This window comes from Rhagoletis pomonella, unplaced genomic scaffold (assembly GCF_013731165.1).
Source record: "Rhagoletis pomonella isolate Grant_MI unplaced genomic scaffold, Rhpom_1.0 Rhpom_scaffold_00012, whole genome shotgun sequence".
NCBI classification, from domain to species: Eukaryota; Metazoa; Arthropoda; class Insecta; order Diptera; family Tephritidae; genus Rhagoletis; species Rhagoletis pomonella.
Genome location: NW_023458566.1, coordinates 526,732 through 553,431, shown reverse-complemented (window position 1 = coordinate 553,431; position 26,700 = coordinate 526,732). Strand labels below are relative to the sequence as shown.

At 36.2% G+C, this 26,700-nt stretch overlaps 2 protein-coding genes across 3 annotated transcripts in view; both read left to right on the top strand.

Annotated features, from left to right (window-relative positions):
- LOC118747514 (insoluble matrix shell protein 4-like) overlaps positions 1-26,243 on the top strand; it is a 41,769-nt gene extending 15,526 nt beyond the window's left edge. The window contains exon 3 of the mRNA XM_036481565.1: positions 26,041-26,243. Within this exon, the coding sequence (XP_036337458.1) occupies positions 26,041-26,243 (203 nt within the window). The remainder of the gene's footprint in view (positions 1-26,040) is intronic.
- Positions 1-26,700, top strand: part of LOC118747658 — a 389,115-nt gene that overhangs the window by 23,818 nt on the left and 338,597 nt on the right. The gene's annotated exons all lie outside the window — the stretch shown is intronic.

Here is a 26,700-nt window from a genome sequence, read left to right as displayed (position 1 = left end):
ATTTTAAGAAATATTTTCAACAGAATCGTAACAATAAGACTTTTGATGCTGTTTTTTTAATTTTTTCAAAGATTGATTTACGAAAAACTTGAATAACTGGGCCAAAACTATTCGGATTTAGACTTATGGGGTCCCAGTAGAAAGGTATTTTCCCACTGTTTTTACTTCTGTGCAAAACAAAAAAGTCATTCGTGTTCCATTTTTTTTTTGTTTCAAATACCAAAACATCCTACCTTTCTCTTTCATTCTTTGAATGAGCTTGTTAGCAAAGAAATAAAAAGGGTGAGAAAATATCTTTCCAATGATACCTCACAAGTCTAAATCGGAAGAGTTTAAGTTCAGTTATTCAAGTTTTTCTTATACCAATCTTTGAAAAAAGTTAAAAAAAAACTGCATCAAAAATCTCATTATTACGATTCCGCTCAAAATTTTTTAAAAATATTTTCATGTAAATTTTTTAAGCTTAAACAGTTTTGTCATTTGAGGGGATTTAAAAAAAAAAAATCTTTAAGAAACTATTTTCATTGATAAAAAAACTCGATTTTTGGAGGTAGTTTTAAATCGGTCCAGCTCACGTGATTCTTAATATTTTTCCGAAATATTGTGGTGGACGTCTTAAAATATAATAGATTTTATAATTCCAATGAAAACACAGTACCGATTATTTTTTTTTTGTATGGGGAGTGATGCAGTCTAATATACATACATATGCATTTGTGTATGTACAAACTTATTTATGCAGCTAAAGTGTTTTGCCTTTGATCGCTTGGCGCTGCGTGGTCGCGTTTGACACTCTTAGTGCCAAGTGTTATTGCCAATGTTTTAAATCGTTGATGTGGTTGTTTCTGCTGTAATTGGAAACTCTAATTACTATTGCTTATCCTTCGCTAAAACTGCTGTGAAAATAAGTACACACAAGCATATATTTAGATTTGCTTTCAGTGCCCACTTATGTCAGGCTTATATATGTATGAACGTACACTTGTGGTCAGCTGATTAAGTTAGGTGACATTTTGATCAGTTTTGGCTAGTTTTCTTTTGTCTATTTAATATTTATAGTTTTTTTTTATAAAAGTCTAGCATTTTATATACTCAGCACCATATAAATCCATATTGTACAGAAATTATAAAAAACCAACAAACTTAAACAATTACACCCAAAATTTTTAAACTTTTTACTCAGAAAATTTTAGGTACGCACTTTTATAGCCCATTAAATTTTAGTAGGTCAAATTGCAAATTTCAAGACAATATAAAATCGCGTTGATTTTTACTAATTTTTTGGTTGACGGTGCTAGGCATTTTCTTCCATATAAAAGTAATCATCGACCATACTTTATGTATAAGAAAATGCACAACACCGTCAGCAAAAAAAAAATATTAAAAATCAATGCAATTTCCTATCGTCGCAATATTTGGACTTTACCGTACTATAATTTAACGGGCTATTAAACTGCATACGTAAAATTCTTCCAAAAACTCTGAAAAAAAGTTTAAATTTAAAATTTTAAATAACATTTAGTAAGCAAAAGAAAAATTACCAAACCTGGTCGAAATTTCACTTAACTTAATCAGCTGACCACAAGGGTATATTTAGTGGGACCAGTAATGATGAGTTTTTGTTGATATCGGAGGCACATTATGATGCCCTGCAGTGTGAAAAATTTGCTGGCAAATAAATGGTAGTTTAGGTACTTAATTACTTGTACGCCTAAAACAGTTTTAGCAAATTTTTGTATTTTAGCATCTTTTCAGTACTTTTTTTTTTTGAAAACGTAACGCCATCCTCCATTCTAAGCAGTAAGGCGAATTCATATAAGGTGGTGTTACCAGAGCAGTTCATTTCAAGGCGAATTTTGCTGATTGTCATTGTGCGTATAATTTGCGTATAATTACGTTTCCAATTTATGTACGATTTTTTCTTTTAAAAAGAAAACTGTTTTAAACTCATTTAATTTTTAGGAATCTATTTTATGCATTTTGATTTAATTATTTTTTCTCAATTTAATTTTCATTTAATGTGTCGATGTTATTGTATTAAAAAGAAGTATATATATTTTTTTTTTCTTTTTTTTGTTTGTCTTTCTTTATTTCACTTTCTTTTAATTTTTAGAATTCATTGTTTTAAAATAAAAATATATTTTTTATCTTATTTAATTTTTAGGACCATATTGTATTTTTATATATTTTTTTAATTTTTAAATTATTTTTGATTAACGAAAATTATTAATTTTCCGATTGATTACATATTGATCAATCAGTATCTAATTAATTTGATTAATCAGCAATACATGATTAACCAGAAATCTGAGTAATTGCTGTTATATTTTGTTTTACATATATATACATACAAAATTATTTGATTAATCAGGATTATGAATAATTAAAAAATTGATTAACCGATAAATCGTACATCCCAAATATTCACCTGATAAAATACTTTAGAAATTGTAGTGACAAGGCCTCAGTGCTTCCAGGCAAATCCGGCAAACAATTTACCCATTTCAAACGTCGAATAAAACATTTTTGAAGTGTAGCCTGTGGTGATGTCAAGCGGTAGTATGGAAATTTGTATAAGTGCAGATACATATATGTATATGTGTACATGCATATATGCATATTGAAGAAATTATTTATGTCAGTATGTGTATCATAAATTTTAATATATTCATTCAAATAAACGCCTCGGAAACGCCTCAATGTCTGACAGCATACAAGCGGAGACATACAACACTGCAAACAAATACATATATCTACATACATATATATTCAAACACATGTAGGTACATATATGCAATATAATGCATATGGAAGCATGCATGCCAGTTTATTGAAATGCATATGCAAGTATACATACATACATATGTATATGCATATATGTACGTATACCTCTACATAAATTACAACAAAATTTAATGCAACAATCGCGCACATTTTGCTAGGTAAAATACTGATTCACGCCGATGTGGCAGCATGGCTGCGACCAGTCAAGCGCACTGAGGCCAACAAAAGCGGGGCGTTGAAATTGACACCTTGAGACAAAGGACAAAACAAAAGCGCTATGAATCGGAGCGCGAAAATAAAAATCGAAAAAAATATTTTAAACCTGAATATTTAACCCTTTTTGGGGGCGCGTACTGTTTAGCAGGCGCTGTTACAAAGCTTAAGACGCTTTGCATCAACCATTCCAGCTCTTTGTTGTTATTATTGCTTGTTTTGTACGTATGTATGTATGTATTATTGCATATTTTTGGCGAATTGTTCTGTCACACTTCATAACGAGCGAATACATATTTTTTAAATGCTTAGCACTCCAAATGACATGTGTACACAACCACAATAACTACAACCAACAGCAGCGACAGCGACAGCGACAACAATAACGAATAAAAATGTCAGCGATGAATTGAATATGTAAAGGATGTTGTATTGTCGGTTTGTGGCATTGCACGCGCAGCGACACACGTTGGCAATTCATTTAATTATTATGTGAGCGCACACACCGATATGGATGAAGTGTCGTCATCCACACAGAGCCTTTGCTGCAACAAAAGCCGAGGAAGCATCGAAATTAATAAATATTAAAAAAAGCACACGTTGTAAATAGGAATGTGAAGACGAAATTATTAAAGAAAGGAAGCAAAAGAAAAGTGAGTGTGGCAGGAAATTTGAGTAATTTATATACTTGTGCATATGTATGTTACTACACACATATTCGCATGAAGGTGAATAACAAAACAAAAATATGCATTTAAAAGCATCTATGAAAATGCGTGAGTTTTATGGGCGACATAAATTTACAGAGTAAACAGGAGCGCAAATATGCGCACAAAATCTATAAATATTATCTTAAATTTGTACCTATATGGGTCATTCCAACCCAATTCGGACGCAATTTGGCTGTTGGATCACCGATTTTTTTTCATAGTTTTCTTATGTCATAATAACAATAAAAAGAGGCCTCTGATTTTTTTTTAATTTTTTGTCAATCCCTTTTCCAATTATCTATTAAAAAAATGCCCATTTTAAATTTAATTTTTGAATTTCAAAATTCAAAAAAAAATCAGGGACCGAAAATATCAAGAGTGACCATTGTAAAATCGATATTTTTGATTTTTATTTTTTTCGATAAAATTTTGGGATTTTTATTTTTCTTCTATCATTTTTAACCGTCATAATGGAGAATGCGTTTTTGTGACCGATTTAAATCTTTTATGGACTAAAAATTTTATTCTGAGAATAACGGTTATAATATCTGTCTTCGTATGGAAAAGTAGCTTATGTCTAAAGGCTGGCTTTAGTATAAATCGGCATTCGCAGCATACGATTGCGAATGACTCACTGGCGGTGAGCCGTTGAGAACTTTTGGCAAATAAACGTGCAAGAAATAGCTCCGATAGTAGCAAGTCAATATTCTTATTAAGTCTCATCAAATAAATCTTTGTCGTTTAAAGAATAAAGGGAATGCCGCATTATACTAAAGCCAGCCTTTCGACATAAGCTACTTTTCCATACGAACACAGATATGAACGTAAAAATAAAAATCAAAAATAACTATTAAAAATTTATCGAAAAAATTAAAACCATTAAATAACGTTTAAATTTGTTCGGAAAATATAAATCCCAGTTTAACGGTTTAATAATTTTTAGATACTATAGAAATCATAGAGATTAAAAGTTACGGAACGAGTGGCAATTTTTTAGAAAACATTTTCAGAAAATCGATCGAACCTACGTGTTTTTTGGAAACCAACATTTTTTATTCAAAATTTGAAAATATTATAGAAATACAGTTCCAAAATTTTTTCAATTTAATATTACAAAAGTGTTTTAAAAATTTAAAATTTCCAAACGAAAATGGTTCCGATCGGCTCATTTTTCGCAAAGTTATGAGCGTTAAAAAAAACAGCACCTTTATTGACAAATCGATATCTGAAAACAGCTTAACAAAAAAAAAAATTTTTTTAATCGTTGAGGTCTCTCTCAGTTGTTACTATAACATAAACAATTATGAAAAAAATCGGAGATGCAAAAGCCAAATGATGTCCGAATTGGGATGGAATACCTCATATATATATACATACATATGTATATTTACACGAGTATGTATGTATTCATATATCCCTCATTGCATGATATCATGACCACCAACCGCTTTGCTTTGCTGTGCAGGCTTCCGAACCAAGCGAACTGTCTGCCCGCTACCGCCTCGATATCTGCGGTTGTCATACAGCTGCGGTTACCATGGATGTCATACCGCCGCCGTGTCCACTGTCCACTTTGACAGTAGCGCACTTCAAGCATTCGCAATATTCGCTGTGAATGTACATATGTATGTATGTATGTATTTTCTTTAATAACTCAACGCTTCTACATACCTTACGTTGCATGCCTCATGGATGGCTCAATGTGTAAATAAATACACGTACCTTGACAGTCATGACAACGATATTGCAGCTGCCTTTGTACAAGCGTCATAAATGTATATATTTATAGCTGCATACAGACAGATATAAGTAGATATGCCTACAGCCCGCTTACCGCATTTTCAAGTAATTAATCTGAAAACCACACACGTGAATCTCGATCTGGAGGATATTCTCACCAATATCGCAAATAAATACATAGTATATCTGCTTTAACAATGTGGGTAGTCAGGCTATTTCATGTATGTATGTATGTATGGATATTTGTACATTTGAAGCGATTGCTTTCATTGTGAATATACTCATATATGTATAAAGGGTGCTCCTATATAAACCTTGAATTATATTGTTATTTTAAACTACACTTCCTTGGTCTAGGCTGTTTCCGGAAGAAGGAAGCCTAATAGTAATGATTTAGGTTTCTAGAGAAAACACTGGCACCCTCCGCTTAAAATTAAAAACATTTCATTTTCGGGTCGGACTATATTCTTACGAAAATCTTAGCAAAGAACGTAAAAAATGTTAAGGGAAGTTAATAGCGTCTTCAAGGACTTAGGTTAGGTTAGGTTAGAATGGTGGCGGAAAAACTTTTACGCCCAAGTAGCAAATAAATTAATTAATTAAATGCCATTTTGATACCATATAACTCGACTCAATATATATTAGAATCAACTGATGTGGTTGATAAAGTTAAGTATGTTAAGGAGACTTATATCGGATAGTTTTCGTAACGATATAAACGCATATGCTCCTAGTAGTATGGTATTTCTGTTCCACAATAAAGCTGCTGAATATTTGCAAAGACGCGGCTCTACTGTTTCCTGCTCGTTTTCGTCTTTGCAGCTTCTACAGAACCAACCGGCCTGTGCCCAGTGAGAGTCGTAACAAACGGTGTGATGTCAGATCTGGGCCACATGAGTTTGGATATAGGGCAGCCCGTCGCCGTTCCCCACCTTTGAGCCGATTTCTGAAGATTGTTGAAAACATGTCTCTATATAAGTTTCCAATTGGGGGTGAGATCCGATCCTCGGTCGAGACCAATGTGGAAAGCTCTCTGGCAGCCACGTCTGCAGCTTCGTTTCCGCGAATGTTGCGATGACCAGGGACCCTAACTAAATCTATATCGAGCTGTCTACATACTGAGTTTAAAATAGTCCTACACTCTTTGATTACTTTTGACGCAAGCCCCTACGTCCTAAGAGACGGCAGCCTTCAGTAATAGCGAACACTTCTGCCTGGAAAACACTTGCAAAATCGGGCAGATGAATTGATCTTCTTAATCCAAGCGATTCAGAGTATACGCCTACTCTAAATCCGCCTTCCATTTTGGAGCTATCGGTGTACAGATGATTTATCAAGTTCCCCGTTCCAGTCGACTCTCGACTGAAGAATGACCAGCAAGGCCTGTTTCGAGTTATTTACGATTTGCCGTCACTCAGCCAGAAAAAATGGTTCCACGTAATCACGTACATATCTCTTAGAAGAAATAAAAGCTAATAAAATGCTCCATAAACTGTATATCCATACATTCCATAGACCTAATAGTTTCTGAGAAATTAATTAATCATTCCAGATTTTTTGGTGAAAAAATTAAAAAAGTTGGAACTTTAACAGGGAAAAATTAAAAAAATAAGCAAATTCTGTACCAATTCTGCTGGAATAAAACCAAGCTTCTAATGAAGAAAATCTATGGATAAATAAAAAAAGGAATGAGTGGTCAAATGAAAATGCGCAAAGAATTTTTTTTATGAGCAGAGAAGAAGGTTACTCATACGCCATGTATGTAAATATGAGTAAATTTTTCTCTGTTAAAATGTATTTTTTCTTTTAATTTTTTAACCAAGTAACAAAAAATATTTGAATGATTAATTAATTACTCAAAAACTATCAGGCCTACCGAAAAGTGATGTATATACGCTTCATGGCGAATTTTGTTAGCTTTAATTTTCCGTATTTCCTATTAAAATTTTTTAATTCGTTCGTAAGATATACGAATCGGCAGTTAACTACAGATCTTTGTACTGAAAATCTGTAGTTAACTTCCGATTCTGAGTTAACTACGCACTGTGAATTTTGCCCTAAGTGGAATAATTTTTCTTTAGCTAAATAACGATAAATTCAAAATATCCCGAAAACTTAGCCATAGAAGAAAAAATCAACTCGACTTTCGGAATCAACGATTGAATCTACATAGAATTGGATAGGGAGATCCGGTGAACAAAAAACACAAATTCGTGATCCAGTGTTATCGAAGTGAATTCTTGTCTTGTAAAGCTCCGACTACGTACAGTCAATCACCCTTTATATCATTCCTTTCTCTCGCAAAATTTCTATATAGTACTATATTACATTCCCAAGCAGTGACTGTAGCGTTATGCAACTTACATATTTATATCAGAGTGATTGGAGAGTGTTGTATACTTTTTAATTGAAGAATCTTTGCTAGCCACAAATGAAGCCCCAAAAGTGTTGACAACAGAAGCTGCGCATTTAAAACGAAGTCATCGTTAAAGAAATTAATTTTCACAGCAAGGAAACAAGATCGCTGACCTGAAACTAGAGTTCGTTAGTACAGTACTCCATTCCAGTACTGAAATAACACGTCACTAGCTGACTGAGTCCCTCTTGCTAGTTTGTATTGAAAGACTGTCTTCTAACATTGACAAAAGATCGTTTAGTCCTAAGCTTTTACTCGGAGCACTTCCTTTTCTTCAGTCCTGGAAATTGTGTACTCACTCAGTCAAGCATATAAATTGATGAAAATATTTCGCAAATGGCAAATTAATATATTTATTGGAGAAAATACTATAAATGATAAATATATAAGGTCAGCAATATAAAAGTTTTTAAAGTACTTTGCTTTAATTCATATTTTTGCATACTCTCAGAATCCATATTTACTTCTTTAAAACTGAGCGTTGTTATTAACAAATTTTCTTCGTATCAAAAGCATCTGTGTGCATATATATGTACATTAGGGTGGTCAAAAAAGGCATGTGAAAAAGTAAACTCGGAATTTTTATGCTCTCACCCCCAGAATCCTTCTATACCGAAAAAATATACCTTTATTTTTTTATTTTGAAATCAAAAAATATTTAGAGGTCGCTAAAAGCGCTCAAAGTTTTCCATGTATTTTTATATCGGAAAAAACACTTTTCGTAGAAATGGTATTGAATTCATGAAGATCAATATTTTTCCATCGGAAAACTCTGCTTCTCTTCAGGAGATTGCCATTAATAATACCCAATTATAGATTTAACAATTTGTTCAGAGTAACTATATTTTATAGGTCCACCAAAACCTCCAGAAAATGCCAAAAAAAATCAATGGGGGGGGGATAAGTAGAAACTCTTTAGTAATGAATATAAACAATTGGGTATTGTTACTGGAAGTCTTCTGAAGATAACCAGAGTTTTCCGACCGAAAAATATTGATTTTCAAGAACTCTATACCATTCCTACGAAAATAAGTTTTTTTTTGTTATAAAAAAATACATGCAAAACTTTGACCGCTTTGAGCGAGCTCTAAATAATTTTTCATTTCAAAATAAAAAAATAGAGGTATATTTTTTCGCTACAGAGGAATCCTAGGCGATGAGAGCATTCCGACTTTACTTATTTGGTACCACCTTAATTTACATACATACAAATATTTAAATTGTACTTATGGTTCTGTGTATTCATGAAAGTACATACATACTCTTACCATGTTTACTAAGTACTTATATATGTCTACGTTATGCTTCCATGCAATTATTTGCTCATTTCAATTTCAATTTGCAATGCAGGTAGCAGCGGGTGCAAACTACTCGTACAAATTGCGAACGTGCAATAATAAAACATCGACAAACATTGCTTAAACCTAAATATATTCGATTAAATGTATTTACGTGCTACATGTAGATGACGTCGAATTGCAAAAATTATCATTTGAAGAGGAGATGCTTTGAATATCCATATAAACTTACTGAAACACATTCACAGTGAAAATTACAATAATATGTATAACTAGAAAATAAATACTACTGAATCTTAGGGCTTGTCAGCTAAATAAGTAGACAATTTTTGACTAAAATTTGTATGGTTTTAAAGGCTCTGGACTACGTTTACGTTTTTGTTTAGGATTCCATTCCACTCTTCTTCAGTGTATTAAGTCTTATCTTATATCTTTGTTATTTGCATTACTTATCGGCTCATGTTTCGCAACTTCTCAATTTCTGCTATATGCAGATGATCTTAAAATATATTTGTTCTTTAGTCTTTAGTCGGAACTGGATAACCTTTTGCCTTCGTGCGCTCGCAATCGTCTTAACTGGAATGCTAATAAATGTCTCCTCCTGGGGTTTCCCTCATATATGTTATCGAGGTGAAGGACTTGTGTGTATACTTTGATTTGAAACTCAGCTTTCCTGGCGTAACAGCTCTGCGCTTTCGGGCCCGTATACACTGAAGTTGCTATACACTACGCTAGCAAATCTAGGCATGACTATGCTTCTTTTATTTGGAGACCGTATATTGCCTCGCATATAAGCCGAATAGAACGAATTCAAAAAGGTTACATCAAAACTGATCTTTGCTCACTGAACTTTAGTTAACCTAACTATGCCACCATATGAATCTCGTTGTCTGCTTTTCGCTTTAAAGTCCCTATATAACAGATTTGCTTTTGTGGATTGCTCTTTTGTTGCAAACCTTATGAATAGCTTTGTCGATTGCCCTAACTTCTAAGAAAAACTAGCGTTTAATCTCCCCTTTCAGAACCTACGCCGTGTTCAGTCCGTCTGCTTGGAGCTTTCTAAGTCTAATTACGCTAAATTTGCTCCCCTCTCAAGCGTCGTCTTAGAGTTGAATAATGTTCCTAATCCTGATCCGGGTCTACGCTATTGAATAGTCCCTAACCTCTTGTTTAACCAATTTAACTCTTAGACTCTAAGCATACTTGTTCAGTAGTCAGTAAGAATACACTATTATTAACTTAACTAATATAAACAAAATAATAATAAATAAATAATGAGTACATACGTAAGTACTTCGGCGAAGTTTTCGAATAATTATTGCTTTTGATAAAATAATTCAAAATTAAATAACTAAAACCGTCAAAACGTCAGGGTATTCATATTTTTGACGCTGACTGCACATTCCAGATCCTGACCCTGCACCAGTTTGGGAGCCATCAGCATTATTCAACAGTGTGTTAGCCCGGTCGCAGTATTGGTGTTAGGCCAGCACTCAGCCTCTGGAAACTCGGCATTGGTGTATTTATTCAGCAAAGGCTTTAAAGTCTAAGTCTCTGTCCCCAGCAATTTACGCCACACTCCGTGCTGTACTCGTAGAATACCAGCACCCGTTTCTTTACAGCCTACAGGTGGCATTGAGGGCCTTTCCGTGGCTAAAAATTTTAAGTGACGATAGGTTTATCAGTGCATCCAGTGCAGCGACAGGTATTGTAGGGAAAGCTTCCGCACAGCACTTTGCGTTGATTTCCCTTTGACATAGGCAAACCCATTATGGTTTATTGGTCTTTCAACGGTCTTGAAAGGGAAGAAAGTTAAACTAATACGTCTGGATAGTTTAGCTACGTCAGCGGGCAGGTTGCGCCATTGATGAATTAGTACAACGGAGACCTTCCTACAAGTACAAGATATGTATCCTCAGATATAACCAAACTCAAATAGAAACATCGAGGATCGTTGATATCAACAATGCTTCACTGAATTTGGGCCTTAAAAAGGAAAGGACTCTAACGCCATCCGCATTTTGTTCGTCGTAACCTGGTAGCAACTTTGTGTCGAATACCAACAGTTGCTGCCGTACTTCCTAGCAATCTACTGACGTGAAAGTTAGTTTGAATTGGCTTGTCACATTCTGCTAATTTGTAGCACCCTCTTTCTACAAGTTAATAGAAAAAGAAGTTCTATAAAAGTTCTATGTGAAAGTTCGCATTTAAATTTCAAATTATCTTTTCGTAGATTCCTCATTACCCAGCCGCAACCTGGAACACCAATCTAATTTAGAAGTTAATATGGCAACATTTGTGTAGATAGATAGCGGCATTCGAATGTGCTCATGTTCATATGCAAAAGCATAAACTAGTAGCTGCCAACTATAACTCACTTTAATATGAGCATCATGCGACGGGACTGCAATCAAATAAAAATTCGTTCGTTCGAATATAAACAGCAGGCGAGCGAGGCGCTGCGAAAACAGGCTTCATATATGTAGTGGAGCAATGCAGTTGGTAAACAAACGAAGTGACGGTGATGGTGTCGGTGTCGGTGTTGGCGGTACGCGCTGCTAATGGCAATTACTACATACATTTCCATTGGTTGTTCTCGCCCGCCCGTTTCACTCGCCGTGCGCTGGCATTTCTGATGTTTCTGATGGTTGTAGTTGTGACAAGTTTGTGTCGATTAGCATAAATTTGCAATTTTTACGACTGACAGACGTGCACAAATAGCAAATGCGAACACACATACACAACTGCTAGCGGGCACATCAGCTGCGCTTTTATGAATGCAAAAATGCAGTTTAAAGTGTGCCGCATGTGGCTAGTAAATTGCTGCCTTGCTGTACAGCTAAAAATTATTACATGGAATTGGCAATGAAATATGCAATTTTTATAAATTTTATTGAAGGCCTTTTGGACATTTTTTTTGTTTCATTTTTGTTTCCGTTCTTACCGCTGAGAATCATCATTGCCAACCATCTGATCACACAAACCACCCACGGTGCTTGGTGAGTGTACACATGTGCACATTAGGGTGGTCCAAAAATGCGTGTAAAAAAGTTAAGTCCGAATTTTAATGCAGAAAATATTTAACTTAAAATATAGAAAAAATTAAAATGTTGCCACCTGTTTGAAGGATTCAGTTTAGATAAATTGATAAGATAAATTAAATATTGTAATGTGGCTATCAGAAGAAAGCGGTTTCAGAAGGCTTACAGCCGAAAAAGTTTTTGTGGGCGGTTGCCACCTGGTTTTAAATTTTAATTTAATGTAAATAATAAGATAAATTAAATATTGCAATATGGATGTCAAACTAAAGAGGTTTAGGAAAGTTTACTGCCGAGAATATTTGTGAGGAGGTTGCCACCTGTTTGAAAAATTTAACTCAATTAAATAAAAAAAATGAAATATTACTTTTATAGTATTAAACTAAAGCGTTTTAAGAAAGTTTACGATCGAAAATATTTTTGAAGCGGGTTGCCAACTGCTTGAAAAATTTCATTCACTTAAATTAGTCAAATTAATGAATTAATGCTTTACTGGTGTAAAACTAAAGAGGTTTAAGAAAGTTTACGGTTGAACATATCTTTAAAGCGGGTTGCCACCTTTTTGAAAACTTTAATTCAGTTAAATTGATAAGATATGGTAAATATTTACATCTTTAAAGATGTTACGCAATAAGTAGACTCGAGTTACAATATTAATAATTACTCTAAATATTTTCTAAATACCTCCGAAAATAAATTAATTAACACCCACATTTATAAAAAAATAAAGAATTGGGTACTGTTATTGGAAGCCTCCTAAAGAGAAAAGGAAGTCTTCCAACCGAAAAATATGAATTTTCAAGAATACTTCTGCGAAAGTGGTTTTTTCCCCATATAAAATGCACGAAAACCTTTGAGCGATCTCAGCGACCTCTGTGTAAATATTTTTTCTTATTTCAAAAAAAAAACAGAGGTACATTTAATTTGGGTATAGAACAATCCTTGGTGGTGAGAGCATGTTAATTCCGATTTTACTTTGATTGGACCACCCTAATGTACATACATACATATGTGGCAGTCGCTTGATTTGAATGCGCAAGAGCGCAACGTAGCAACACTGGCAAATATCTGCTTAATTCGGAATTTGTACAACACTTTTGGCCATTTCCGTTTTACTGCCGGCCATGGCCTATTCATTTAATACATTTTCATATTTTTGCGTTCGTTCAGCACAAATGGACACAACTAATTGGTTGTTAATATTTTATTGAGTCCAACTTAGTCGCCGACGACGCAGGCCACAATGACGCGACAGGATATCAATTAATGTTGCTTCAATCACCACCACTTCACCGCCGCGCGCGCTGAAGGCCAAACATGGATTAGAGACTTAACAGCGATTTGATTTTTGCGGACAGCCACTTATGTGTGGGTGAAGCAGTGGGCGCAATAGTTAGCAGAAAGCATATATTTAGTCCTCTTTCACACTTACTTGCCTCTAACCCATATCTTGCGCTAAGGCAGCAAAAATGCTCATTCAACTGCATCAATTTGTTGACGTCTACGCACGTCTAGACGCATGTGGCGCAAAATTGCAAAACAGCATATGCGAACGGGCATAAACTCGTAACATATCAAAAACTACTTTAGCGCACATGCATACTTACTTATTTAGGTACAAATATACATACATACATACATACATACATATGTACGTACAAGTAGCTGCATGTCCTTTTGCGCATTTTATGTATCGACCGCCCCATGTTGCATGCGTACTTAAGAAGCCATACAAGTCGAAATGGCGTGTAATTATCGTCTGTTTCGTTTGCTTATTGCCGCACATAACTGTAATGTATACCATAAGTTGTTGCACTTACATAAACTTTTCGCATTTGTTGTTTATACACATGTAAGTATGTATGTAAGTAAATTGCTCTGTGTGTGCATATGTATATGGTGTTTAGTATGTCGTCTTCTAGGCTAGGGTGAGTGTCAAGTCTGGTGTTAGTTGCAACACCCCACTGTGTGGTTTTTTATTTCATTGCGTGCCCGTCGTACGCTTATTCTGGTCTAGAAAACTTTCATACTTCTTGGCTTGCAAGCATACTTACATATGTACATGCATATGTATTTACGTATGGGTGGATTGTTTGGAAATTAGTAATATCTGCATACAAAGTTGAAAATCCATTTAATAGGTTTGTGGCTTGAAGTCAATTGTGCGTAAATATGAACACAGCGAGTTGTCTACTAAAGTACTAAAGCAAAATAAAATGTTCGGTTGGTTTTGTTGGCTATGAAATATTCGCTTCGATATGTTCATACACTTAAGTATCCACACACAAGCATATGTATGTATGTACAAAGCATATGAGTAAAATGCTTATTTCTAAGCATTTTTTGTTTACTTTAATTAAGAAATTAACTTAAAGAAAAACGAGCATTATGCGCTGCTGTTACTAACTATGTAATATACAATACTAAAAAATACTTACCTACAATATTAACAAGTAAACTCATTCCTTAGGATATTATTTTGATTTCTGTCTAAACTTTCAAAATAAGTAGAATTGCCTCCTGATTAAACTTTTTTCGACTGAAGTATTCTTCTCACTAAAAAAAATTCGAGTATTTTTATCTAAAGCATCTTTTCAAGCAACAGAAACAACGAAAAATATTTATTCTGATTTTTCTTGAGAACTGCAGACGGCCCTGAAGTAAAGGAAGCGAAGAGTTTGAAATGCTGGCCGTCAGAAGAAAGTCCGCAAATTCTTTAAGAAAGTTAGATGACTTTCCCAAAGCTGGAGGGAAACTTTTTCATAATCTACATACTAACTACATAAATAAACTTTGTAATAAAGATAAATGTGATGATGAAGAAAAATTTATAAAAAGTGAAGACAAAATTGAAAATAAAGATGAAAATGAAAGCAATGAGAAATACAGAAGAATTAAAAAAATTTACTGAAAATTTTTTTAGTAGATTCGAACAAATTCAGTCACCAGAAATTCAGTTATGAAGTTATCGGAATTAATCGAGCCATCGGGGTGTAAAGTCATCGAAGTATATCGAATCATTGTTATCGAAATTTATTGAGTTAACAGTATTTACCGAGTCATCGGAAACTGATTATTGTTTATTGGGTTGCCGAAATTTATTGAGACTCGGAAACTTAATTGTCGAAATTTAACGATAGTTATCGAGTTACACCAATTTATTTGACTATTGCAATTTGTCAAGTTTATAGAAGTTATCAAGTTGGAGTAACGAAATTTAATTACTTTATTGAAATTTGCCGGTTTATCGAAGCAATGTTTTTGGAATTTTCAATTATATGGAGTTATCGAATTTTCTAGGGTTATATAAATATTACAACTTTTTTTTACGATGTATCGATTTACATTAGGATATATCGATTTCTCGTTTATTGAGATTCATCGAGTCCTCCAAACGCCCAATTATCGATAGCTATTGAAATTTGTCGAGTTATCAAGTACTGTTGAGTTATCGGATTTTAGTGTTTTTGAAATTCATCCAGATATCGATATTTATCAAATTGTCGATATTTATCGACAAACTGGAACGTATCGTGTCTATGCCATGTCCTGCCAAAGTCCTTCAAAGATTTTCCAGTAAGTTATTTTATACCTTATTGGTTAAACGACGTGCTAAGTTTGAAAAAATATCCAAGGCTCTTAAAAACTAGGAAAATGGTCGAATGTCGACAGTAACTAGCACTCCAAGTTCTAAATAAAAACACTACCATTTAAAAACCGCAGAGCTAATGTTGCTTTCCGACTACGCCAAGAAAAGAATAGCAATTTCGCGGCTGGAAAACTACGAAGCTGCTGCAGCTGATGGCCGTATGCCTGACGACTGGAATTAAAGTAGACTTTTTTAAAACCACAAGATCTCATCGAGCGCATTTTGTGAAAAACTAAATGTCAACATCAACGCACTGATTGTGCTTTATCTGTATGGCTCTAGATCTGATAAATATTCCATAGAGCAGGTGTTAACCACAGGCAAAATATTGGAAAATACCCGATTTACGTTAACAGCTGAAAGCTTCGTAAAACAAGAGCAGTGGAGCTAGCAGTGAGTAAATTTTTTATTTCAATATATGAAAATAATTTTTACTTATCTCTCTGGCAAAAATACAAACTACTAGACCTCACAAAAGCCTGCTTAAGTTGGAAAAACTCTACTATTCCCATATCATTACTATTCAATACATGGATTTCCTTATTCAGGAATTTAAACTTTGAAAAACAAATCTTTGCTCCTTATAACTAAAAGCTAATATGTGTTCTCATGCAGAATTGCTCTGCTTAAGACTTTCGTAATCGCATTTACCGAATTATAATTCTTTGACATTTATTCCCATCCATCTTCATTAACAAATTATCGTAATCCACGACATCAACACACTCCCACAATGTCCATTAAGCAATCGCTTCTGTAATAAACAAGACATATCCAAGTTCAAAAAGTCAAATTGTCTACTATGTATACTTTGATATTACAGAATTAAAAAACACAATAAAACTTAAACAAAAAAAAAAATAAGTAAACTACCATTAAAATCGTCACATTCCTTGTGAGCAGCCAACCAGCAAACAAGCCGAACGAACCGTCAGCCATTTATGCATGCAAACAAATAGACCATCCATCATTCAATGCAGGCAACTTAAATTTAGCAGACAGTAGAACAGTTTGTAATACAGAGACATTTAAAATGACAGCTGCAACGAAAACAAAAGTTTTGTTGAAAAATTAGAATTTATGTTAACTCTCCATGGTTGTAAAGTTGGAAAAAAGGCAAAAGTAAACGAGGAAAGGTTAAGTGCTTTAATGTAGAAGTGCAGTAAAAACTGAGCTAATAAAAAGCAATAAGCAAAAGCGAAATGCGAAACAGATGAATGACAATTACTAATGTCAACAATGACGTCTGCATTAATGCACCCCTGTGTGTGAAAGATGTTGCGCGAGTGACTCTGAGTGAATGAGTAAATTGGCAAGACTCTGAGACATGCGACATTTGCATGCAGGCCGGGCAGGACAAAATCAGCAGGCGGGCAAAAGGAACGAGTGGCACTTTGGACGAGGAACTACATATATAAGTTTAGCATGTATCAACAATTTTGACATATCGTCATAGACGCAACTTCTCTTCGCACTACGAAATGAGGCTTTAAAAGAGCAGAAAGTGTGGTGTATGTCCATTTACTTATTTTAGTTCTTTTCTCGGATTTGACACTGAGAAAATCTGGTCAATTGTCGATCTTCCAGTTAGTTGACTCATGAAAGTCTATAGTCTTTCACACCGTATGGGGGCCAAAGAAAACAAAGAAAACTGAGCCTTCTTTCCTCGGGTGTGCCTTTACCTATCTCAGCTCTCCGATACAGCCTTTGAACAGCTCTGCCGGTATACCATTGGTCGCAGGAGATTCTTCATCAATCGCGTCACCTCTTAATGACATTGAAATGGAATTACAGATTTACTTCTTCGTTTTTGCAGGAACCTGCCTCGGTTTTGAAACATTTGTTGCTGTCTTATTCGTTTTCAAAGAACTTTTCAGCCTACCGGTCAGCATTTAAACTCTATGCTCCCACGTCTTTCTGCCCATCCTCTCCATTTACTATTACCATAGCCCCTACCATTATCATTACTATTATCATTATTATTACCATAGCCACTGCCATTACCATTACCATTTCCAATACCGTCATTATTAACATTGCCATTATCATTTCCATTACCATTTGAATTATCGTTCCCATTACCATTACCATTATAATTACCATTACAATTACCATTACCTTTATAATTACCATTACAATTACCATTACTATGACTATTACCACTACCACTACCATTTCCATTACAATTACCATCACCATTACTATGACTATTACCACTACTACTACCATTACCATCACCATTACTATTACAATTACCATTACTAATACCACTGTCATTACCTCCACCACTACCACTACCATTACCATTACGATTACCATTACCATTATTATTACCATTACCATTACCATTACCATTTCCATTTTCCACAATTACAACAAGACAATTGCAATCATTGCAATAATGCTAAAAAATAAGAAACTTCACTTCCATCCTTGACAAAGTCTCATCCTACCGAAGTTCGCTGCTAAAAATTCTATATACATACATACATACATACATACAGCTAGTTACAATTACATATATTAGTTTGTATGTAGAAAAACTGAGTAAGTAATAAAACTTCAGCTTTGTTGACAAAGTCATTTAATTTCGATTTCTAAAGTTTCACTCTCCTCCGCTGACACAGAGTACATGCTTCTTTAATGCCAGTGTATATGTGTGCAAATAGTGTCTCTGCATGCTTACTGCTGACATTGGCAGCGTCACTGTCAGTGTCAGAGTTTGAACGACTGTCAGCGAAGTTTCGCGTTAACGTTGTGTCTTTTTCTGTTCATTCCTTAAAAAAAAAATCCAAAAAATAAAAAAATACTTTTCTTAATATATAGTATAACAGACTTTCTTTGAAGCACATAAACAGACAGTTTGTCTCCGGCAACCCTTTCGGTTTTAATTTCATTCAGCAACTCCTTGTTGCTGTTGCTATTATTGCTATTGCATATAAGCAAGCGACTTTTTCCCATTGTCACTTGTCACTTGCAATAGGAAATCATATTTTTTTCCATTAGCCTGCCATCTACTAACTAACTACGTACATACGTAGATACTTTGGCACAAAATGCACTTCAAAGTATTCTGTGGCATGCACTCACTAACAACTGATGCACTAGTATATATGACTCTATATGTACATGTGTAGCTGTTTTCAGTTTGATTATGAGCGCCGCAACTGACTGACTGACTGACTGGCGCACAATGGACGCACGCACTTGCAATTTGCTGCAAAATTCGTCATCTCTTTATCCACATCATCTTCAGTGTCAGCCTCATCGTCAACGTCCGCATCGCATCATTGTTGCTTTGCTTTGTTGATTGACATTTGACGACTTTTGATGCGCTGTGCACGCTTCTGAAACGAGCAGCCAGCAAGCAGTTCCTTTCCTTTCCCATGTCGTAGAGGGCTCGTCAGGCGCATGCATTCAAAACCAAAACAAAAAAAAAACAGCAAAAAAAATGCATTCACGCACAACATTAAGGGGTGCAATCAGTTAGTTAGCCCGTTTATTACAATTTCTTCTTATGCTATGCACGCTGATGTGGCATTTCTGCTTCGGTCGCCTGCAAATGACATGCAACATTGCGCATGCGTGGAATCAAAGTGGCATTCTAGTGTGGCAAGTAGTAACATACTTGCATGCATAAGTTGAGCACCTGTAGTGCGATTTGCTCCCTCTGCAAAGTGCGTGTAAGCAAATTTTCTGCACGCATAGCAAATACTGGCTGACTCGTTTGCCTGCTTGCCTGTTTTAGCTTTTCTCACTCTGTCACAAGTTGATTGCCACTTACTTTGCTAAGAAACTACATACTTAAGTACTTATCGCTTGAAATGATGTGGCACTTCTTTATTTCATATTATTTTCTTGTTATTACTTATGATTATCATTTTATTTTTTTTTTTTGCAAGTGTTTTGCTTAAACACCTTTATGTAAGTAATTGCATGTGTAGTCTTGTTGACAGCAATTGATTGAAATAATTTGTCGACAATTAGCTATTTCCGTAGCCGGCATGCAAAGGTAGCGAAGGTTAATGTAATAAAGAAGGCAAAGGAAAGCTAAATATTGTTAGTGAAGGTTTTTTTGTTAAGGTATCAAAGTTTCATGTAACTTGTATATACAGATTTGACGAAAATTTTAAGCGATTCGATTCAGCACATCTGCATTATGGTGGCGTACCATTTCTAGGCTAAACGGCATAAATAGTAGTGTGTATATTGGCATTACAAAATCAAGACCGTCGTATTTACTACTCCTAGAATAGTCGACTGCAATATTTTGAGTTTTGGCACGAAGATCGGTACCAAGGGCGCGGAAATTTGTTTGGAGGGATTTAGAGCAATAACCTTTGTTCTTGCCATCAAATCAATTGAGGGATGCACATACTCTCTCAGGGAACTTTCCATATCGAGTGCTCTAAAACTGAAAGTGGAACTGGTGCTATATAATTGGAGAAAGTTAGTGCGGGCATCGAATCAGGGTCGGCAGTGACAACCAAGCTGCTCCTAAAACCTTTGAAAACCCCTCGTATAATCAGCTTGAACTCATGTGAACAAGGTGTGGTGTTCCAGGCAACAATCTAGCTAATGAATTGGACAATGGCCAATTATAGTTGAGTGCTTTTCACTTCCCGGCTTACCACTCCTCCATGCCATTACAAAGTTTTCCTTGTTTTGTTCTTGAATACAGCATGCGATTTAGCTATCTGATACTTTTACTTCTAAACCGATGGTTTAAAGATGGAGCACATAACTGGATGAGGTGATTTCTAGTACCATTCGTACCAAAAGCTTTCCTGAGGAAAGTGTTTGTTATTGGTAAATTTTGCCACATCTTTGGAGTCATGATCTCAGGCGACCCAAGGACGAGCGCCACTATCTTCATACATCTTCATATATGTAAAAATAACCGCGATATAATTTTTGTTATAGCTCCTGCGGCTAGCTCAGAAGATTAAATTGGTCATCAAAATATAGCTAGAAATGTAGTTGGTTATGAATTATCCAGCGAGGCTATCTTTCGTCCTCCAGCGAGATATGGAGATCAGCCCTAAGGATATACTGGTTTAATGTTGCACAGAACCGAAGAACCGGAACCGAAGAACCGGATTCTTTAGAGAACCTACCGGTCCAGTTTTTCCAAGAACTTAAAAACGGGTCTAGCTGCACTCGATTCCCAAAGGCCCAAAAAGCGGTTCCAAAAGAACCGAAACTCGATTCCAAAACACACGAAAAACGGATCCAGAACAACCAAAACTTGATTCCAAAAGACTCGAAAAACGGTTCCGCTAGAACCGAAAAATGATATCAGAAAAACCGAAAAAATAAATCCGAAGAACTGATATTTTGGCATTAAGTCCAAATATGAAGATATCAGCTCGAAATTTGGTTTGTGTACATATCATTGAGGGGACCTACCGAATTTGTTCGGTTCAAGGCACTATGTATATCATATACCTGCCAGGAGGTTTTTTTTTCTTTTCTGGCCCTACTTTTCTTTAAATCATCCTGATTTTAATGCGAATATTAGTCGACAGCTTTGTTTCTAAAAGTACCTTGCCTTAACAAATATCACCAGACCTTCCTCTTCCGCAGGTTGTTTTCTTCAAAAATATTCGCAACAAAACCTTAAGTATTTTAAAGCGCATAACGGAACCCAAAATGTAAATTTACGGTATTTATTAAATTTACGACATTTATTAAATTTACGGTATTTATTAAATTTACGATATTATTTTAAAGTGTATAAGATCACGAAATGTGAGCAACTCTGTGCATTAATTCATTTATCCACCCAATTTTTCTCTGTTCATTTCCTACAACATGCCAACTTGGTCAGTGGGTTTATGGCGTGTCTACAATTTGCAAAATAAAACGATTACGCTCCATAACAACAGACAATTTGGCGGGCATGACATACTAACTGACTAGCTGAATGTCTGGTTGGCAATAAAAAAAAAACAAAAACAAAGTGTAACCACTAATTTTTGATAGTTTCACCGGCGATGAACTGTGTCTCCGCCAATAGGATGGATATCGATTACAACAGCAGCGCATAGTAAATCGCACAAACGAGTACAACAGCTTATCTGTCACGCTGTTGCATGCAGCGCGCACAAACTCATTCCAATCAGCACTGCCGCGGCGACGCTCATTGATTTTATTGCTTGGCAGTTGGCCGCTGTCGATTCTTTTTTTATGACTTTGCCAATTTCCGCTCAACTACCACTTATTGTTGGCATTAGTGATGATTTACCCTTCCGCTATCGTCTGGTCGCACAGTTCGCATGCACAGTTCGCTGGAAGGAAAAATATTTCTCTAAATAAAATTTGATAATGGCTCACATTGTGTGCCACATGCCACAAACAATGGCCAAACGCCAGTTTTCTTCCAACCGTAACTGTGCCGCCGCCAACGACCGCGCACCGAAATTGTGCCACACTTTGCGCATTTCTCGGCTATTTTTCCTTCTTTTTTTTTTTGGTGCTCGTTTTCTCCGCCTCAACACACGCGCGCCGCTTAGGTAAATATTTGTGGCAATGCCAAGCGTACACTTGCATCTCATTTATGCCACAGCTGTGTGTTGCATACTTGTGCACTGCACATTCATATTCATTTTGCTTTGTGCCACAGCATCGTGTTTGTGCACCGCAAGTGCCCACGTTTCATTTCAGGTTGCACGAAGATCTAATAAATCGACAGCGAAACGTACATGTAAATGTAAAACGCTTCCTTTTGACGCGAGTGCGCGCTGTGGCGCGGGCTGGGCTTTTCTTCGGCCAAGGGCGGTGACGGTGGTGGCGGCGGCGGCGGCGGCGATGACGCTTTCCGTCGTTTCGCCAAACCAAGTCACATCTCCCACGTCTGGTCCCCACCAAATTCACTCATCGCCGATTTGCGCCAATCTGTCTGTCTGTGCATTTTTTATTGCTCCCTACATGCTACATATCTACATACATGCAATTTTCCATTGGTTGTCGGCGGCGGCCGCAGCGACCAGTCATCCAGTCAAACCGACCACGCGAACCGACGCGTCGCTTCTTCAGCTCCGCTTCACACAAACACACGCACACACGGCATCAGCATCCTCCTCTATTACCAACTTGGTTATTGCAGCTGCTGTAATTCTGTTTTCTTTTTTTTTCTTTTGTGTTGCTATTGTTGTTGCCGACTGACTGCATATGCAAATTTATGACTGCCTGTTTTGGCATCAAAGGAACCCGTTTCTGCTCTACCTGCTTTCCGCAATTGGACACCACTGCAACCCCCGCGCTTGGGGCACACATGGCGTCCATTCCAAGGCAGGCGGCGCGGCGGCATCGAAGCAGCTTCAATTGCTTTAATGCGAGTGTAGCATACGCAGGTTATTAAATTCTTCAAGCACTTACATACGAGTATGTATGAATGAAGTTGTGTGGGCAATTGAGTTGCCCAGCGAACCAAAGGATTGATTAAGGAGCACAAAACTTAAAAGGGTTTGAACTGAAAGTATAATATTTTCTTCATAGGCAGCATTCAGAAGGCAAGGCTAAGATTCTTGATATGGCTAGGAACTCTTTTGATTGTGCTCGGACTAGCGCTGGAAGCTGGATCCCATAGAGTGGTCGTACTCACTTCTGAATAATTCACTATTGTGGCCGTCATATTATTTGCTTGGATTTCAGGATGATTAAAAGTGCCCGACAAAACCTACCAACCGTTTGATCTTTCTGACAATCTTCTATATGTGGGCTCAGGCTCATTGTGATGCTCAGAGGAGTTTTTTTTTCTGGCCCCTCTTTTCTTTAAATCATCCTGATTTTCTTGCGGATTCTAGTCGACCCTTTGATGGAGTTTTCTCTAAACCGATTAAGCCCTCAAAGAAGTGATCCTTCAGAGTTTAGAAGCGGTTTCTGCGGAGTGCAATACGTTTGCTCAAGACTCCAAAATATGGACATTTGTTTCATTCGACCCAAACCTCTTACTGCTGTGCAATTTCCTCATATCTATTTGAAAAGCAGACATGCATATGTATGTACGTAACCGCAGTGGATGAATCTGACGAACGCGCTATGCAATGCCCTTAGTCGCCTTGCTTGAGGGTGATCGCCGGAGAGCCTTGCCGAGATGGAGCGAAACATTACTGTGCAGTGTTGGCACTGGATATGAAAAACACATTCTAACAGTGCTCGAGAGGTGTTTCGTCGCAAGCTTATCTGTTTAATATACTAAAAGTATCCGCCTTAACAGAATTCTGCAATACTCCCCACCTTGCCTAGCATCTTTCAAGCGGTCGCTTTTGCGACGCAGCCAAGAAGACTCCTTTTCACCTACTTACGAACTATGGGGTCATTGCAGGTAAGAGGAAAAGGAGCATAGGGCACCTGTGGCCAGGAGAGGAGCGCATACACCACTACCTATCCCTGGGATATATTATGAAAGTTTTAGAGTCTTTAGGGCTGGTCGAGGTGTTGTGATGAACTAAGCGCACAATAGACCTACCGGTCGCAGTGCTACTTATAACCAACTATCTATCTTTCTTATACTCCCCACATCATCGGGCACGAATAAATATGAAAAAACTACCAGGGTAGCTCAGTGATTAATGCTGGGTCCAATATTACGGAACATATAGTAGGCATGTGTGCTCAGACTTCCATTTTCTACCAGAGTGAAATCGTTGAGTTAGCTTCCTTCAATTTTTAATTCGATATTTAATTTTTAACTCATTAACTCATGCCTAACCAAAAATAGGAGCAAATTTTTCCCTGAACTTTACTGAAATCGGTTTGAGACGATTTTCGTTGCTTGTTAAATGATGGATGCCCTTAACGCAACTCCTATTTGGTTAGCTGGGTTGGTGCATGCACCTACATACTGATGTACTTAAATGTATACTTATTTGTGCAGCAAATGCATTGCTGCCGCCAACTAAATGATATCACCGTTGTTTCTGTTGTTTTTGCATTTATTTTTTCTTTTTGACTTTTGCATACTCTATGTATGTAGTACTCTACCTACTCTTTGTTTGCGTTGACATTAATAAAGTTGTTTGCCTTTGTACGCTTCTCCGATTTGCTTTCTTTGTCGACTTAAATATTTCATTTCAATTCATTCCTTTTATTTATGTAAGGTTTTTATCCTTTTATTCCTACTCATTTGGTACTCGTATCGAGGAAGTAATGAAATGTTGCGCACGTTGTTGCTCCTTCGTTAAATGTTGCCGCCACTTGGCCACTTGGCCTCTGTCTCTGTTTCTGTTTCTGTTGTTGAGCTTGAGCTTGAGCCGACTGTTTGTGCGCTTAATGACTTCATTTACTTGCTCGATCCTTATTTACGAGTATTATACCACGCCGTAGCCGCAACAGCGGAAATTCGAAATATTTTCTTATAAATTTCATGTTCATATCATAACAGGCTTGTGTTTGTGTTCGGTGCATCAAGGGCGGAGCATGAGACGATAATTTTTCAAAGTAGGTGGAGCTTGAAATTCACATTTCGCTACTGGGTAGCAGCTGTTGAAATACACACGCAAACACTGGATATTGATTGGTTTGGCGTCTACTTTTTTGTGTGATTGCAGTCCATAATTGTCAATTCGGGTATGTAGTAATTATCGCAAAGGAAGATTGAACAATGAAGAGCTTTTTTTCTCTTTTGATTACATGAAAGTTTTTTTTCAAAATTATTGAAACAAAATGGGCGTATTCGAAGTGACAGAACAAACGAATTGATACTTACATATTTATATCTAAATTCGACGGCCGACGCAGCGGAAGGGTCAAAGCGACGTACCATCACTCGATGGAAACCGGTTTCGATGCCAGATCAGCGTAAAGTCCACGGCGGATGAACCTTGGCTGGTAATGGCAAACCACTGAGCGTATTTCGCCGAAGAAAAAAGTTCTTATAAAAACATTGTCTTTCATAAGGGGCGCTGAACTGCATGTCGCTCAATTTGGGTAGTATCGTAAGGACGCATATCGCAAATTGCAGGAGAAAGTGGGCCGAAAACGCAAAAAAAATTTCATTTGTCATTTTTATACTGACATTTGTATTCATATTCACATTCATATGACTCATACACATACTCACATCTACTCTTACTCATATTCGTACTCATACGCATATTCATGCTCATATCTACTCATAGTCATAGTTTACTCTTACTCATATTTACATATATTCATGTTACACTCATAACAATATTTATACTCCTAGTTATGTTGACACTCATATTCATACCCATACGCTTACTAATACGCATACTCACGCATATACTCATACTCATATTCATGCTCACATTCACAATCAATCCCACTACAGTTACTAATTCGGATACTAAGCCGCATACTCATATTCATACCCATACTCATACTTATATTCATGCTCACATTCACAATCAATCCCACTACACTTACTAATTCGGATACTAAGCCACATACTCATATTCATACTCATACTCGCCACACTCACACCCATACTAATACTCATGATCATACTCTTCCTTCTGCTGATACTTATACCCGCAACTTGCACTCCTATTAATATTCATATTCATACGCATACTCATATCAATATTCAAACTTATATTCATATTAACATTCATGTTCGTACCCATACTCATACTTGCACCCATATACTTATTCGTAGACTTATTCGTACTCATTTTCATGTTCATATTCAAGTTCATATTCACTATGCTAATACTTATACTAACAGACCTATTCATAGATACACTCGTAATAATATTCATACTCATATTCATATTTGTGCTGACACTCATACTCATACTCATACTCGTACTCATGCTCACATTCATTTTCATTTAGATACATACTCATATACTTGCTCACACTCACACTCATACTGATAGTGATA